The following is a 19,033-nucleotide window of genomic DNA, read 5'->3' as shown; positions in this document are numbered from 1 at the left end:
GGCGCTTTATCGATTGATCCCAGCAGGCAGTGGTACAGATCGTGCGAGTGCCCGCACACTGACGGGGCCTAATATTGCTGAGAAATGATGTGCTGTCTGCTTTGCTTTTAGGAAAACTCATCAGAGCAAAATAACTGATAACACCTGCACAGAATCAGGCCGTTACAACAGCAAAGCATCATTTACAGCAGGGGTGTCACACTCCAGGCCTTGAGGGCCGGTGTCCTGCAGGGTTTAGATCTCACCCTGGGTCAACACACCTAAATCAAATGATTAGTTCATTACCAGGCTTCTGGAGAACTTCAAGACATGCTGAGGAGTTCATTTAGCCATTTGAATCAGCTGTGTTGGATCAAGGACACATCTAAAACCTGCAGGACACCGGCCCTCGAGGCCTGGAGTTCGACACCTGTGATTTACAGAATATAATGTGCCCCAGAAACCACCATCCTTACTACTGTACTGAACTCCAGCATGGTACAGTTACAGGATGCCACGTGTGCAAACAGTCCAGTCAGAAAGTTTCCTCACTACTAAACACTCCAAAACTGTTAGAGGTATTATAACAAAGAGGAAGTGATTGGGAATGACAGCAACTCAGCAACAGTGATATGGCACGTAAAACCACAGAGTGGGGTCCGAGGATGCAGAGGTCGTGACCTTCATGTTAGCTGAAGAACAGCTGAGCAGCTCCATCCAAGCCTTACACCACCGAGCTCAAAGCAAAGCCTCACATGCATTTCAGCTGGCAGAAGCACAGAGTAACAAATGGGAACTGGTCTGATTCTTACAAAACACTTTTCTACTCTCCCAGAGAGCTCAAAGCACCTCAATACAACATGCTACATTCCCCCATCCACTTCCTTCTATGGCTTTAAGTCCTTACTAACCCAAGGGAGACAGGACTCGAACCCCCAACCTCCGATCACTGTATGACCTGCTCTACCTCCTGAGCCACTTCTCCATCTGGCAATTCGATGGGTGAATATGAGTTTGACTGTTGCCATGAGAACGGTGCTTATCTGACTACATGTGCCAGGTTTTAGGTTTGGTGTAGGAGGTATTTTGGTGTGGGGTTGTGTGTCAGCAGTTTCCCTTAAAGAAATGCTTCAGCATACCAAGACATCTGGGACGACTTCATGTTTCCAACTTTGTGGGAACAGTTTGGGGATGGCCTCTAAGACTGCAACACCAGTGCACAAAGCAGCTCCTGAGCTGACTGGCCTGCACAGAGTCCTGACCTCAACCCAAGATCTCATCCACCTTTGGGATGAATCAGAGCAGCGACTGCGAGACACTCGTGTGTGCTGTGCACAGATTCTGGAAGAATACTCAAAAATCCCATAAACACTCCTAAACTTCAACATTCCCAGATGAGATGAAACTGTTATAGCTGCCAAGGTTGGGCCACCATCGTATATGAAACCCTATGGATTAACAATGGGGTGTGACTCAAGTTCATATGCATGTGAAGGCAGATGAGTGAATACATGTGGCAAACCTGTGTCTGCCTGAAAATGGCTTTGTTTTAAGCCCAGTGCCCAACACCTGCAGGTCCTGTATATGGATGCTGTTCACTGAGGATACAAAGGTCAACCATGAACCATGAACAACTCTCTGTCCCACTCCTCATTACGCCCTTTTCCCACTGATGTCACTGTGGGAAAAGACCAGGCTAGAAAGCTAAAGATACAATATAATATACTTCATCTGATTCGGATTACACATCTGTAACCAGCAGTCACAAACATGCCCCTCTCATATTTGAGCTAGCATGTTTTGTGTTTGCTTGTGTGGATTTTATTCCATGAGAGGACGCTGTCAGTCATCCTCCAACGCCGTCCTCATCACATGGGAAACAGGAGCTAAAGACTGCCCACGATGTCAGAGGGGAAAGAGCCAGAGAGCAGCTTTGCCTCTGCAGCATCAGACGGAGAGGGAGGGACGCAGATGTAAAGAGAGAGAGTGAGAGAAAGGAGGAGAAATTTGGCCTACTTCTCCTCAGCTCTTATTTATATGCTGAGGACAACACAGTAACCAACCAGAATCCTGGGAGCTGGCATAGCAACAGTCACACAAGTCCCAGTCTGAGAGGCAGCTGCTTAACAATTCAGGCGCCTGCTGTTATGAATTCATGAAGGAAACAGCAGGAACATCTCCTGACTTGATGTACATTTCCTAACGTGCCCCAGTCTGTAAATCTAAATATCTATACACAACACTCCTTACATGCCACAGCTGCACAGTCTTTGTATGCTTTGTTTTGCCACTGTTTTGGATATAAAGGTTCTGCCAAGTTTTTGCCTCACAAATTTACACTTGGGTCCATTTTTTGGTAAATGGTAAATGGACCGGGTCTTACACAGCGCTTTTCTACTCTGAGCACTCAAAGCACTTTATACAACTTGTTCATTCACCCAATCACATCCATTCACACAAGCACTTTTCTGTGTTTTCAGTGCTACCTAACTAACATTCATACACGTTCACACTCCGATACTCAGACACACTCGGTATAGTATCTTGCCCAAGGATATTTGGCATGCAGACTGGAGCAGACTGGGATCGAACCCGCTCTACTACCTGAGCTACAGCCACCCCGTGCTTTCATGAGGTGCTTTCACACCTTCATGAAAGCACCGCCAAATTAATTCAATAAATATCCTGTCTAAATATAAAATCTAAATTGTGGATATTCACTTTTAAAAAATATGGGTTGTTCTATATTATACCTAACTATCAGAGCTGCTCAGTGAGTGGGTCATCAGAGGTGTGCAGGCATCTGCACATAGGCAGTAAGGGCTGGGTGCATCTCCCCTTCCTCAGCAGTTCCTATTAGGGTGCATTAGTCCCGGAGACTCTGGGCAACTGGTCCTGTTAAAGCTTCTGTACACTGTGTAGCAAGTCCTCCACCTTTATGTCATTCTTAGGACCTCAGTGCAAACATTGAAGGTCCTGAATGGGAACATAATCAACATAATCAAGGCAGGGATTACACTTTCTCCTACATATTTGGTATTTTAAGATGAAAACTGGTCTTATTTGTATAGGCAGCAGTGAAACTATACACGACAGCAGCATGAAGCGAACAGCAGCTCTCTCACTGTGATGATAGTTGTTGTATGTCACTATAGTGTATACCTGCATACAGTTTATTTCTTCATTGACTAAGGCAGAGTGCATCAGTAATAATAACCCCGAGAGCCATAGTGCTGAGCCAGCACGCTGCCTGCACTCAGCTTATCCACTTTCTGGTCCGCACATTAAGACCATCTCACTCCAAGCTGGATTACAAACCAGGAAAACAAGCACACAGCTCTGTCTGTGAAACTGTGTGCACTGATTGGAGGGCGTTTACATTTCCATGATCATGGGCATATTGTCCTGACACAGGAACACCAAATATCATCCTCTGAACCACAGGGCTGGCCTCATTCATCATCATGTTCGCTGAGGCAACATCAAATGGAAAACTATCCTACACAGAGACACCCACTTGTTTCCAGGTCTGAGCTGAGATGAGGGAACCAGCCACAACGAGGACACTGTGAATTATACACCAGTGTTCAAACAGCTTAGCTGTGAGGTGACTGGGTTACCTGTCATCATTTAAATGCAGGATGTTTATGACACAAACATACCAGTGTAACACACTAAATCATGATATTTCTAAATAATTACCACAAAGTAACAGTTTCCCCAACTAAACCTTTTATTTTCACAGTAATAGACAGTCCAGGTCAGAGCCTGTATTCACCCTTCTGACACGTCGCTCAGCAGCATCTTGCACTAACACCACTAGCTCTTCAGTAGTTAGGAGTCCTTACTGTGTCTGCAGCAGCTAGGTGCTGTCATTCAGGTGTGTACGTCACACCCTGTAACGCTCAGGGTTAAACACACCTGAACACAGCCTGACCCGTCTGGACGCTCTTTGGACACATGAGGCCAACAATACAGCAGCACAAACACCAGTGTCAGTATTTCGTGACTATATGTTGCAAGTCCAGACTGGCACAGGGCAGATGTTCATACGCACGGCTACAGCAATGGTTAACATTATATATCTCCAGTGGCTCGAATGACCCTGAGCGAGGCAGAGTGCAGGCGTTACCCAGTGTTCTCCTCAGCTGCCAGTGAGCATTAGTAAGACCTGAGGACACTCACCCTGTTAAAGCGTTTGGCCTGGAAGAGATGTCCGTTCACTCGGTAGAGCTTCCTCCATCTTCTGGCCCCCCGTCGGTAGATCGATTCTAGGAGAGAGAGGAAACGGTTGTAGAGCTGTAGCATGATGAGGGACTAATTGAGAGAGGGATGGAGGGGGAGCTAAGATAAAAGAAAAAAGTGATACAATCAGGTAAAAAGTGAGGTAAAGGTCCAGGTTTCATGCACAACATCAGAGTTTGAGCGAGGGGGGAAGATCAGCGTCGGGTTTCTCTACAGCAGTAGAAGCTCACACTGCTCTGCCTTATCCACTCCCTCCTTCACCACTCTTCAAACTCCTCCCTTCATGTTTCTCCCTCAGCACCTCCATCACTGCTTGTTTTACCTGATGAATAGACTCATCAGTACCTTATAATTTCTTTTATTCAGACGACACTGTAACGGTGGAGCTATTTATAACAGGACCGTGCAGTCTGCTAAAAATAAACTGCTGCTTCATTTAGATGTGTGAGAGCTGCTGCTGTTGGAAACAATATTTAACATTATTACAAAGGCTTTCCTGGGCTCATCAATAGTGTGACCGTCTGAAACAATCCTATCAGACACACTGTTATTAATATTATCAGGCTCATTGAATGGAATGAAGAAGCACTATAAAGACTTCTGTATGTGTTTATTCTCTGCAGGATTATTTCATCACATTGCTGTCATGTGTGCTTCCATCCTCACACAATGCTGCTTTGTCAGATGTTGCCTCACCTGCTGCACACAAAGGTGTTGATGGCTTAATACAGAGAAACTCTTCTGGTATCCAAACTGGAGAACAACAACAAGTCCTCACATTTGTAATCAAACCGACTTGCTAACATTTTCAACATAATGCATGAAGCTGAGTCGTGTGGGCAGTTTTCTTATAACATCAACAATACTAAATCCTCTAAACTATGAAGGAATAAAAAAGAAACGTTACAACCAGTTTATCGGTGCGGTCTCCTACAACCCAAATCCTGATCCTGATACACTCACTCAAACCAACACTATTGAAAACACCTCTGTATGAAAGAGGACTCCAACCCCCAAACATGAAACCGTATTATTGGCCACCACAGACTGCTACTATACCAGCCACCGCAGTGAGAGGGGTTATATGCATATGGGAACTATGGGTGAGAAGCACCGAGTAGCTCACTGCAATAATAATAGAAGACAGCTACAGCACAGTGGGAACAACAGTATGGAGCCAGCCCTGGGAGAACAGAGCAGAAGTGAACTGGTTAATGCACAGTCACCAATGACAGACCGACCTGCTGAGCTGAGGATGAAGATTGTGGTGAGACTCAGGTAAGACCCCAACAAAGAGCACAAAGTCCTTGTGCAGATACTTGCATATGCTGCCTCACAGATCACTCCTAGTACCAAGTGTCCATGAGTGTGGCTCTAGAAGCTGCCAAACACAGGCTCACAGCTCCGGCCAAGAGAATAAATCACCTGTTCTCCAAAGACCCATCCAGGCTGCACCATCATCCAACAAGGGAATAATAGCAGAGAGTCACCCAGAGCCAAAACTGTAAAAAAAGTCACCATCCAGTCCTCACACTGACTTCCAAACTGGTGACATCATCGGGGTTTAAGCCTTTAGTCAGAAGACGACACCGTTTCCACGGGCTGCTACACCACTCAACACGCTGTAGTTATTTTTACTATGGCTGAATTCACCATGAGTGTCATTAACTTGAATCAAAATGTACGCTGACAGTTAGCATTACACCAGTCAATATTACCTGTGACCAGTTCATTAAAACAAAAGCAGAAATAAGCATGATGACATCTTACACCCACAAAGCTGATCTGTCCCTGTCAGGTCAGATACCTTCTCACTGAAAAGAACAATACTAGTTTTCATTTCATTAAACTCAATCTTCATAAGACTTCATAAAGATGTTATTAAAGAGCATAGTGCTGAGCAGCAGCACGTTACACAGCCTCAGGCACAGCCTGTGTGTGCCGCCTCCTGCAGTTTACTCCAACAACCCAACACAACCACCTCACCACAGTATGAGCCACAGCCATGTGGCATCACCATCTCCCCTCTCACTAATTATTCATTAGCTGCTCTCCCAGTGTACCCCCCCACCCCCCCCACCCCATCCCCATCTGTACTAGCTTTCAGTCTAGTTAGTTTCTCCAGTGATGGGCGTGGCCTAATAACGTCCTCCACTCACACATCTTTTGCCTCTGTTGCCATGGTAACCCCAGCCCATGCTCATGTTGTCATGAGAATGTCAGAACCTGTCAGTAAAGATGCACCCTGACGATAAATCTTCTAAAAGCAGACCTCACCGTGGTGCTGAATCTGATTTCTACTCTGCGTCGTGTACACGTCTGTGCATTCTCATGTTCAGCATCACTGTGTGTGTAATATATAAAACAGTATTTGTGTGTTCATCAGGCTCAGGTCCTCTACCACAGGCCAGGCAGTGTGAGGGATCTGTGCAGCTGCTCCAGTTGTTCCTTCAGTCCCTGTTACTCCTCAGATTTTCGGTGTAGATGTTAGCGAGGTGGATCAGTGAGTCCTCCACAGGAGGCAGCTGATGGCCACTCCACTCCTGAATCGATATCCTTATCCGCTCTTAGTGCTGAGCTGACGTAGGGGGGCTTACACCTCTGCAGAGCAGCAGCTGGGACAGTGCATCACCTCCATATACTGCATGCTTGTGCTGTTGCCTTGGAGCTGGCCTCCACGGTGCGTGCATGCTGTGCACATAGATAAAATGGGCACGCTGTGGTCACCATGGATGGTCGAGGTCAGCCACACAGAATTCTAATGTTTACTTTGAATTTCTGCAGGTCGTCCATGTTTACAGGCTTAAAGCTATGTGACTGGCTGATTAACGAGCAGCTGGTGTAGCTAACTTGCTTGCACGTCACTTTAAAGCGTGCAGTGTGGTGCGAGCCTCGTCCGAGCCAAAAACGAAGCGCTCGTTTCTATTTGCAAATGAGAACCATAGAAACAAGGACTGAAATGCGCCAAAGCACGACCAGCTTACTGGGCATTAAAGGCAAAACTGAAGTCACAGAGACCTCGTGTCACTAAAGTAGCCCTGCTGTAGAGTGACTCTGCTATGTTCAATGCACAAACAACAAGAAGCTGTGGCTGCTTTGGGTCTGTGTGAAGCCAGGCTGTGGAGATCTGAAGCACAAACAGGCCTCGCTCTTTACAGTTTTTTTCTGTGAACTCCCTTAAATCTTCTTAAGCCCTCCAAAGAAAAAGAGAACCACTGCAGTGTGTTTCCATAGTTACCCACTATTTTCTTCTTACTGGTGGGTGAGGGAGATGGGGATGAGACACCACATGCTAATGTGGGGAGACGTGTGAGGAAACCTATGTGTGATTTAACACACAGCACATGCCCACACTAAATGCTAAATACAGTATGATTAAATCATTAAGTGCAAAGTGGTAAATTGCAGCAATTAGCTCAGTGTGTTGATAAAACCATGAGACAGAAGGAGCTTCAACACACGAGTTTCCTCCTTTGTGTCATACAGACTTGTCTGGGGGAACCTTCATAATCAGAGCATTAATAATAAATCAGTAGAAAGACTCTGATGGTTACAGCCTGCTGCAAACACTGCTTTGGTGTCTGTGCACCACAGCTGCACTGTGGAATGTTTTATCCACTCAGATCCTGTGTGGGCCTGTGTCACTGACACGTGTGTCACACATGTCCCCTCTGACATGGCCAGGATCATTAGGACACACTCTCAGTTTCAGTGTTTTCATTCTCAGTGCACTGTATTTGATTCCTGTGTTCACAGAGTGGCTCTACCACTCAAACTAATACATCACAATCGATCAATATTCAATGGCTGTGAATATGTAAACGGCTTCTTTAAAGGCACTGGCCCCAAAAGAGATGCTTCAAAGAATACACCTGCGTGTAAGCATGTAAAGGCCACCTGTGGAACCAGGTCCTGGTGTGGATTCAGGAGACAGATTAGACTGAAAGCTGTGTGATAAAGCTTATAGTTGGGCTGTATCAGGTGATCCTGAACCATCCCCTACTTATGGTGCAATATGCTTGGGCTGCTGAGGGACTTCCCATGATACACTGAGCATTTCCTCTTTGCTCCTCTGTGTTTATAAATCGGTTAAAGTGTGGCCGTCTCTCCTACAGTTTGTCCCGTCTCTACCCCGACCCTCTGTCCTGAGCCTGCTTCTGCCGCAGGTTTCTTCCTCTTAAACTGTAGTTTTTCCTTCCCATTGTCAACAACTGCTTGCTAATGATTTGCTTCCTAATACTGCAGGGTCTTTACCTTACAATATAAAGTGGCTTGAGGCAAGAACTGAGTTGAATTTATAATGACTGCCTGACTCGACTCCTGGCCTCAGACACAGCAGGAGCACATCTCAGTCAGCCAGTGAAAAGATCATGTGCTTGGTAAAGTAAGAGTATTGTTGAAGGAACCAGTAGATGCCTAGTGCTGGAGAACAACGGTAATGTTAACCTGAGAGTTAGCATGATGCCCCTGTCAGCATCGTGATATTGTGCAGTTTTAACTCAAACATTGGTGTTAACCACAAGATATGGTAAATAGACCAATGGGATTCCCCGGTCTCATCCATGTTCCTTTAGGTGTTAAAATTCAGATGAGCAGCTGTGAAACACAGTCGACTGTGGTTAGAGCTCCATGCCTCCCATTAAAGAACCATCACAGGACCTCTCACAGCCCAAATGTGCTGTAAACTCTGCTACACTTCACTTGCACTAACTGGCAAAGCTTCAAAGAGCTGACCTAGTACAGCATACCCCTGAGGAGAACAAGTGTTGCATTGTCCCACATTTCTGCCAAGGTGATAGTAAGAATGGCCCAAAGTGAATGAGCAAAGCAGAGCAGGCGAATCAAACGATACCATACCTCCAGATGCAAAGGCCAAAGCACACAGTCCCGCCATCTTGTCCACTGGAGGGATGAAGACGAGCAGACAGCCTATCGGAGATATACTGTGACTTACGCAGCGAGCTGTGGAGCAGGAGAGCAGGGTGGTCCTACCAAATCTCTCCAGAACAGGACATTTACAAGGGTTTGACTCACTTCCAGACATTGTTCCTCTCACTAACAGGAAAGTAGCAGCATATACGTTACCAACAACACCCGCCCCTCCCCTCAGACTCACGCAGAAAAAAGGAAACAGCGAGCTTTAAGAGTCAAACTGTTTGTTTTCACTGACTCTTAAAGGAATTAGCAGCAGCGTTCATCAGCGACACAGCGACCGACTGGGCCAAGTTACTCTCTGCTGCCAGTTTTTAAGGCTGTTACATAAAGCGAGGCTATTATTGGCTCCCAAAGAAGCTGAAGCAGATCAATAAAACAGCTCCGAGGTGTTTTTGACACCGTTAGACCGTCTGTGATAACACAACAGACTTACTGTGCTGGAAGAGACGGAGACAAAACTACACAACAAAGTCCCATAAAATCTTTATTATTAGTATTATTATTATTATGGGATTATTATGGACAACTTTAATCAAACTTTCTATGGAATCAAATGAACTGTGACAATATGAACTATTTATTTATTTATGAGTACTTTTTATTCAGGAGCCATCTTTGAATCTTATCCTGAGATAATCACAGATGCAGGGTGTGTCCTCAGGTTTGTTTGCTGCACCCTCTGCTGTTAAAGCAAACACTCGCCAACATGCTGCCTTAGAAATCTGTGAAAAGTTCTTGTTTCATAAAATAATATGTGAGCATGGTGTGATTGGGAACTTCAGCCTATGAAACAAATTTAAGCATGTATGAATTTATAAATGCTCATCATAGTCAACAACACAGATTGTTTCCAGCGGTACCTTCAAAGTGTCTGTTTTAAAGTCAGATGCTCAGTCTGTCGTGCTCAGTGATGCATCTCAGCTGTAACATCTGAATAAATGACTTTCAGCAGGAATACAGCGTGTAGAGCGTGTACGGGAACTTAACTAAAGCCATCAAGTCACAAAGCTGAAATACAGACACAGCCTTACTCCTGGTCCCAACTGAGGATAGGGAGACACTGTGGGTTTGACACTGGTTGTACTGGGAACGAGGCTGTCAGAGAGACTCCCACACTCGCAGCAAAACAACACAGGGGAAGCGTTCAGTTAAAAATACTTCCTGTTATTCTCTCCAACTGATATAATGAGATGGATCTCGTTCTTGTGTCTTTGCGCAACCAAACCAAAGGAAGTGTTCAACAATTCCACTAATTCCAGGATTAAAACGCAGAAACATCCAAACAAGCCATTTCTTTTAATGACATCATCATCGCTGGCACCTTCACTCAGCCCTCGTGCGACCTTTCTCTGCACACGCCTCAGATGACCCGACGTGCTCCACGCTCACCTTACCTTTGACTCGAATGTAGAACAGCAGCAGGAGCAGCATCCCTCCAGCTGAATGTTCCGGCTCCTTCATACTGGGAATTTCATGGTGCTCTCCTGCTGCTGCTCCCCTCACACTGCCTTTCTCCTCCTACTCCTGCTCTCAGCGAACAGCTCCGCGTTGTCCTCCTTCTCTGTTCCCTCCACAGTCCCCTGTGGCTGCTCCTCTTCAGCCTCCTGTCACCTCAAATGAAGCTCCGTGCCATACAAACACCATTTTTCCTATTCCTTCTTGCCGTTGAGCATCAAATGTTTCTCACTGAGAAAGGATCACATCATATGACTGAGGCTTTTCATCGTCTGCACCCACGCTGCAGTTACAGCTGGCTGCCCACAAGATGGCAGAGCAAGCTCTGACTCCAGCAGCACCACCCTGCTCTGCAGGCAACACGTTTTACCCTAAATATAAAGCTCACCTCTATTTTTAGTGACTGTGTCTATTGCAGCACATCCTGCATGACACTTCCAGCCCTGATTCTGGACACGGCCTGAAGAGCGTATGTGACAATGTTATTTTACTCCATCATAAAAAAGGACTGTGAGATCAAAACTGTGCTGGACAAAGATAATTATTCAGTTATTGAAAGCACAACGATCATTATATGAAGGTCAGCCAACAGTAATGTTTGTTTCTTTGGACATACGTTGGGTCAGTTCAGCTCTAACGCTTCGTGTTGTTGGTTTGCATCACTGTGTGGACCTTTGCAGTGACGCACAAACAACTTTTAACTATTATTCTACTGAGACACAGAAGCAGCAGCGCTGCTCACAGAGACCATGTGACCCTTTTCTGTTTAATGCCACACGTTCAAATTCAAGGCTTCTGGTGAAGGTTGAGGCAAAAAAATGAATTACAATAAATAATCTACTTGGTGGCAACATGAAAAATAAATACATGAACAACTTCTCAGAGACTAGAGTAAAAACATTACCAATAGCTAATACTGTCCTGCTGCTATATGTGTGTGAATGCCCTGAGCGCTGAGGTCAGCCTATCAGCTCAGCCCTGTTCGTTTTCTGCTCTGGGCCAGTGCAAAAACATTTTTATCAAACAAAATGAGACAAAAACAAAGATGCTGAGAATGATCACTTCCACCTGTAGCATGAAGACAACATACGTGTGTATGTTGATACTCCAACAGGAAAATAGTGTTCAGAAAGCAACTGTGTGATGTATCAGGATGTGAGCAATAAACAGAAAACATCTGTGATTTGGCTTCAACACCGTTTATCAGGTAACAGCCTCTCTGTGACTGAACTAAGTCTCTGTTTGAGTCTCTGTGTTTCACATGTGAGCACGATCAAGTCCACCATAAGAACACGCTTGCCTGCCCGTGTTGCAACACCAGGGGAGGCTGAGCAAACATTTTTTGCATTCCTTCACAGTGACGGAGAAAGGTTATACACAGTGTTAGAAAAGCAGCACTGCAGAAGTGGTCAGTGCAATGCTTCCACTCTGAACGAAGACGAGCTGCACGGCTGTAAAGAGGCGCTCTGCTGGGATGGGACAGGCTAACATCACCCAGCTTTTGTTCACATGACTTAATACTATTCACTGTCACACAGCTTTATTTATTTCACACTGATGAGAAACAGGGTTGTAAAGTAACTTTTAATTTTGGACACCCTGTCAAAGCTAATGAAGTTCTTGATTTGAAGGCTGGACTAAAGTCGTGGTAAAATCAAAAAGTACACCCTCTTTAAATCCTCAGGTTTTACATATAATGAAACAAAATCATCTAGCAGATAGCTATAAGCTCAAATGGACTACTGCTATAATATGATAACGCCATGCTGCACTAAGTCAAAATGCAGAAGAAGAAAGCACAGCTGTGTTCCACAGCTTTAGGAGCAGCAAGCTGCTGCTAATCAAATGACTTAACTAATCATCAACGAGCATTACAGCCACCATACGACGGTCCAGAGCATTCACACTGATAAGGAGGAAGGACGACAACAAAGGAGTAACTCTTGCTGCCGCCAATGAGGCTGTCGAAGTTTAAAAGGTCATTTCCAGTTAATCTGAATCAATCATTCTACAGTGAGAGGGCTTACTCAGAAGTGGAACAAATTTAAGACAGTGGTCAATATTTCCAGCAAATTTTACCCCAATGTCAGACTATGGGATGCTCAAAGTCACATCTCACACTCTACAGGCCTTAGTTAGGATGTGTTACGGCCCGGCTCTGCTAGGCCACCGTAACAGGATGTTAAATATTACAGTTTGTGGCTTCTTTGTAAGGGTTGCCAGGGGAACGCCTCTGTTCAGTACAGAGAACACAGCAGCACAGGTTAGTGTTGCAAAGTAGCCTCTGAACAAACCAGGAGATTTCTGGAACAATGTCCTTTTGGACAGACGAGACCAAAGTGGAGACGTTTGGCTATCACGCACAGTGACTCCTTTGGCAAACCCAAGAACAGCACCAACACATCATACCAGCTATCAAGCACAGCGCTGATGATTTGGACTTGAATGCAACCACAGGACCTGATCATGAACTCGTCTGTACAACAAAGCATTGTAGAGTCAGATGTGAGGCAATGCAACAGGACACTGATCCAAGCACACCAACAAGTCTACATGAAGCAACGTTGTAGAGTAGAGGGGGCTAAAACGGATGAAGTCATCAAAAACCATAGGACACTGAATGACTGTTTTACTGTTTGAATGACTGGTGATTTTGAATTTTACAAAGTCTGTTTGGACACATATTCATACAAACTTCCATTTGTCTTATACGCAGTCTATACAGTGGTTGAGCTTATTAGATTGCTTATTATTAGGCTGCTGAAACCTCGTAATGTTAAGAGCTGGAACACACGCTGCACATACACAACAATATACCAGACTACACAAATCTTTGGTCAAATGCTCCTTTGTGTGTGCTTCTTCTGGACCAGATCAGGTGCTGGATGCTGACTTCAGAACTTCTACAACAACAGAGCAAAGCAAAGTGACCTGATCAGGCATGTGGTGCAATGAACAGAGAAATTAAACATAAATGTGAGTAAAACGGTGATGCAGTGAAGAAAGAGACACTGCAGGGTAGATAATGGGGAAACCCAGAGTGAAGCTTTGGAAACCAGCTTGCTTAGCAGAGCAGCTTAGCCTAGCTCTCTTTGGCCAACGCTAGCTTCAGCAACACTATTGTTGTACAGCTTGTTTGTGCCAGCTGAAGGGGTTGCTCAGTGGGCGCACAGAGACCAGCCTTTTGTGGATTACCCTTTGAACAGATGTGCTCCAGGCTAACACTATTTACTGCAGAAGTTCAATAGTGGGACATGCCAACCACTTTAAATGCAGGAGATTCATCAGATCAGATGTTTTCTTCAATTAGATATTTGCAGAATTAAAAATTAGACACATTTTCATTAAATGGTAAATGGCCTGCATTTGTATAGCGCTTCTACTAGTCCCTAAAGACCCCAAAGCGACCAGTCATCCACCCATTCACACACTGGTGATGGCAAGCTACATTGTAGCCACAGCCACCCTGGGGCGCACTGACAGAGGCGAGGCTACCAGACACTGGTGCCACCGGGCCCTCTGACCACCACCAGTAGGCAAACGGGTAAAGTGTCTTGCCCAAGGACACAACGACCGAGACTGTACAAGCCGGGGCTCGAACCGGCAACCTTCCGATTACAAGGCGAACTCCCAAATCTTGAGCCACGATCGCCCCAGCAATTACAGCAAAGTTTTGTTTGGAAGTCAGGGTTATGAGAACAAAATATTGACTTTCAGTTACTCACAATTATGATCAATTGTGACACTGTCAGTATCAACAGTGTCTGTGGTGCTCCAGCTGCAAACCACCTCACCATCACCTGAAGCAGCTGAGCTTCACAACACTTTGTCTCAAGGCGGCAGTAAAGCTGCCTGGCTAGCACACACAGTAATGTTAGCTGCTCAGCTATTAGCAATTACCCACTAGCTATTAGCTAGCTCGGAAAGACACAAGCTAGTGTACTCCCATTGCTGGTCCCAAGCCCAGATAACTGGGAGGGTTGCACCAGGAAGCACATCCAGCGTCAAAGCTTTGTCAGATGGAAAAAGCAGATCCATCTGATCCATCAGACAGGGATACAGCCAAAGTTATCATTACCCAATATTAGCGATCTGTTAAGCTGTCATTAAGGTAGCATTGAGTGACCATCTGTTAACAGTAATGTGGGTCATCAGTCCTGGCAGTTTGTAACAGTGTATTAGATGGGGTAACAGGATGACAGTTATTTGTGTCTAAATCTGTTGTGTTTCTGACTAAAGCTGAAAAACCAACAACTGAACAAAGAGTCAGCTGTATGTGATGAGCAGGAGCACAGTACCACCTCACACCTAACAACATGTTTCTGGATCTACTCAACACAATTATAAAGTAACTGTCAAACAATATTTATAATACGATGTGAAAGAGTAAGAGCAACAGGGTGTGTATTTCATCACATGTCTGTCTGAACGCTCTGTGAATGTAAGGCTATAATTCCTTCACTGTCATCTTCCTCAGTGCCATGGGCCGACACAGAGCAGCTACTCCCACAGACGCACAGCATTAACACTGTGTACCACTCTGCATACTGTGGCTCCTCTCAAATAGAAAACCTCACATCAGAAGTACTGGAATAACTCTCAAACTCACACCTGCGAGCTGGAGAGGAAACAGTGCGTCACTAACTCACAACAACTTCCTTCACAGCACAGCTTTAGTCTGATTACTCAGACTGTGACAACTGGCCTCTGTCAGCGGTATCATACACCACCATCTTTAACAGGTGTGTTTCATCATGTTTGACAATCAATGTTGTAACACTGGATTATTTATTCATTTTTACAGTGAGCAGAATAATAAATGAAGCTTGTTTTTAAATATCAGGCACAGTCAGCAGTAGGCATCATTATTACTGTCAGTCAGATGTGCAGGTAGAACTGTTCAGGTGTATCAGGTGTCCTCAAATCCTGTCACACTCAGGTGTGTTCAGTTTGTCAGGCTCCAGTAATTAAAAGCAGTGTGTAATGTGTGTATGGGTGTTAATAGTTCAACAGACACTGACATGTCACACATCTCCAGTTCAATAGTTCTTTAAAACAATGCAAACTCACTGCAGACCTCAGCTGGCAATGCTGTGATTGTGCATCTACAGTCACACTACACACATTTCACCTGTAGAACAAAACTGCTGCTTACTAACGGACACAGACAATAACCAGGCCTTGTGGAATAATCCTCCTGCAGAGCTGTGGTCACTGTCTAACATGGTTGTGTCTATACTGGTTTAAGCGTCTCTTCATTGAAACCTTGCCTCCAATCACCTGCAGCTCACTGTCAGGCTTCCCAGTGTAGGAACGTTCTTGTCTTTAGACTTGGAAACAGAACCGAGAACAGCGAGTAGAACACAGAGCAAAACACGTGACCAGCAGCACTGCAGTAAATCAGTAACAAGGTTGGTGTTAGCTGACAGCGATAACCAGTTTATGTAAGACAAACACTTCCTGTTCCTTATTCAGACTGCGTTTCCTTAAAGATTTGGACTTTGCCCACATTATACCCTGTGGTAATGATGTACAACAGCTGCACAGGCGCAAACCTAACAGGTAACAGGTTCCCATCACTCTGATTCATGCTCCTTGTTTTTAGCAACTAAACTCCTCCCTTTCAGTTTTTTCATGAGCCTCCTAACTCATCAGCTCTACCTGGAGAAACTCATCAGATCTGTCAGAGAGGAGAAAGCTTCAAACATGCATAAATCCAAGCACAACAGAGCCCAGAGGGCCTTTATATGACATGGCCCAGTTCTCAAAGCTCTAATCATGTGTTTCCTGCAGAACGGTCAGAGAGATTCAAAACAGCTTCAATCATCAGCTTTTAATACAACATTTTCTTATCCGAAGGGTGACGTGACCCAAATTCTGGATATATCAGACAATTACTGTGTTACTTAAAGGTTTATTTCCAACCCAGTTAGCAAAAATAAAAAGAGCGCTCCTCCCAGAAGACCGTGACCACGGGCTTTTCCACTTACAAAAGATAAAATAGATTATTGATCTGAAGGAGGAGGAGGGTGAGTGTGTGTCCTAGAAAAACCATGTGTCTCTGACAGTGTCTCAGGCTGAGTGAGTCACTGAGCCTCTGTCAGGCTGACGTGAGATCAGGGTTAGGGTTAGGGTTAAACACCAGTCATCAATCACGTATCCAACCACGACACAGTGATATCAACTATTCACATTAAATCATTTCTCAATTTTCGTACCTGCAAGTCGCCCAAGCTGAGACTGTCCTCCCATTAAAACCACAGCTGTTTATTTATACCAGTCTATGGCCGTGTACTGGAGCAGCACTCGGAGACAGACAGCCATCCCCACAGGCTCAAAGGAAATGCAAAAAATTGCAACCAGGAAGACTCTAGGAAAGGAAACTACTAAGGAAACATGAGCAGAGGGCGGCAGAGGACACGAACACACTGAGGATAACCAGACCACAGGTGGGAACACGGCTCAAACTAAGGGGAAACGGAGACAGAGACTATCAAAATAAAACAGGAAGTAAGGTTATTGCATTAGTTTTGACTATAGTTCTCCCTCTACAGTGATTTCACTGACTGACTGTTAAGCCACTCCACACTGCATACACTGACCCTCCTGTGCCAGCCTCAACAGTGATTAGCAACAAGCCAAAGTATCATTTATCCCAAACTGGACGAGCTTTTCCAGAAACACAGCTCTGCACAGGGAAACTGATGAATTAACATATCTAATATTTAACCAGTATTAACTCAGTGCATACCATGAAGTCAGCACACTGAGTCCTTATCAAGCTAACTTCAGCCTGCCGTTCGTCTGTTTGCTCCTCGAGGTGGCCGGGCTCTTTTTCTCTGGTCCTCTGCTTCAGGTGGACTGATAGGTGGCCGTCACCTGCTCTGTGCTCCTGGGTGGAGCTGTTCCTCCATCTGCTCGTCTGACTCTCAGATCACTGTTCATCGTTCCTGATGCTGCTCACTTTCATTCTCACCAGCCTCCTGCTCTCCACCTCTACAGGCCAGTTTCCACTGGACAGCAGCCCACGCCCTCAATAAGCTTTACACAGGTGTCTTCATCCAGAACATAAGTAAGAGATCCACACACCCACACTAACTGGAAATCTGCCTGACTGCCACTGTCGTTCTCTTCACCACGCTCATCTTAATATCACTGTGTAAACTTTGAATTTCAGTCTGATTCTTGGGTCCAAATAATTCATCAAAGATCATCAAACTCATTCTAATATTAGACAAACTGAGCTCCATGATGCATGTATCAGCATTTTTCAGTCAGGTTCATGAATCACATCCAGCCTCCATTATTTCTAAACCAGCTAAATAAAGAAATCACTGACATGTGTTAGCAGGATCACAGAGCTGCATCACTCAGGTTCACTAACTTATATAAACTGCTGTGTGGTTCCAGTTTATCCAGTTTACAGTGGTGAAAATGTGGCCTTGGTTACAGCTACAGCACTCGTTGATTAAAACCAGAATGGCTTTAATCAAGTGAGACAAACAAGTGCATCTGTATAAATATGAAAAGGCTTTCTATATGAAAGGTGAGCTTTCCTATATTCATTACACTGAATCACACATTTTGTTTTACGTTTGCTGATTGTGACCCTGACGAAACACTGATAACTCCAGTTTCCTCCACTCAGGGGATTCCCATGTGCACCAGTAGGAAACCAGCTCCCCACCACTGAACGACACACAGACCAGCTGATTACATTAGTTCAGCATCCAAGAGTCGGCGTTGAGCCTGCAGTTTGGACCTTAGCACGATTTAAAAACAGGGATTATTAGTGTGTGTACATACACAGTGACTCGTCCATACTAAGAACTGAAGACATCAGTCCTCCATCTTTTCTTAGCCTGTCTCAGAAGGTTCGCCTAACTCTTGGACTCTGGACATGAGGATCCATCGTTATTCCATCAGAGAGTTAGCAGCATCTGCAGGAACGACCAAATCAACCATTCGGTCCAATCTTACCAGAAGTTAACACTCATCAGTTCAGCAGGACAAAAGGAAGACCACTCAATGGAGACCATCTTTCCCTGGGTTGGCAGAGAAAGGTTTACTACATCAGGTTACGGATCAAAGCATACTGCAAAAACATCCAAGACTTTCCAAAGAGATGGAAAGTTCCTCACTTATCTGAGCCCAACAGGGCATCTGTACAGAAGAAACAGAGAATTTTTATGTTCATGGTTTCTGGACTTCAGAGAGTCATTAACTACCAAACAAACAAGAACCTACATTTAAAATGATGTTTTCCCATTTTTAGTGTCTGAAATGGAGTTCTTGTTTATAAAAATGGCTTTAATTTTGAACCGTGAGCCCAATACGTTTGTTCTCCTTAAAGGAAAGCACTCGACTGCAGACACATGTTGACTGCAGTACTTCAGGACCCAGCAGCACACTGGTCTCT

General features: G+C 44.9%; 1 protein-coding gene across 7 annotated transcripts in view; it reads right to left on the bottom strand.

The window, feature by feature from the left end:
* The window catches only part of prkcz (protein kinase C, zeta), a 99,640-nt gene that overhangs the window by 44,863 nt on the left and 35,744 nt on the right, over positions 1–19,033 (bottom strand). For 4 of the 7 annotated variants that reach the window (XR_014871646.1, XM_085146754.1, XM_085146750.1 and 1 more), the window contains exon 5: positions 4,165–4,250. Coding sequence is in view for 6 of the 7 variants with exons in the window: in XM_085146754.1 (XP_085002880.1) it covers positions 4,165–4,250 (86 nt within the window). In the remaining variant the exon portion in view is untranslated. The other 3 variants (XM_085146753.1, XM_085146752.1, XM_085146751.1) reach the window with 3 other exon arrangements.

The sequence above is a fragment of the Neolamprologus multifasciatus genome, chromosome 20, assembly GCF_963576455.1.
Source record: "Neolamprologus multifasciatus chromosome 20, fNeoMul1.2, whole genome shotgun sequence".
Taxonomy (NCBI): Eukaryota; Metazoa; Chordata; class Actinopteri; order Cichliformes; family Cichlidae; genus Neolamprologus; species Neolamprologus multifasciatus.
This window is presented reverse-complemented; position numbering and strand designations above follow the sequence as displayed.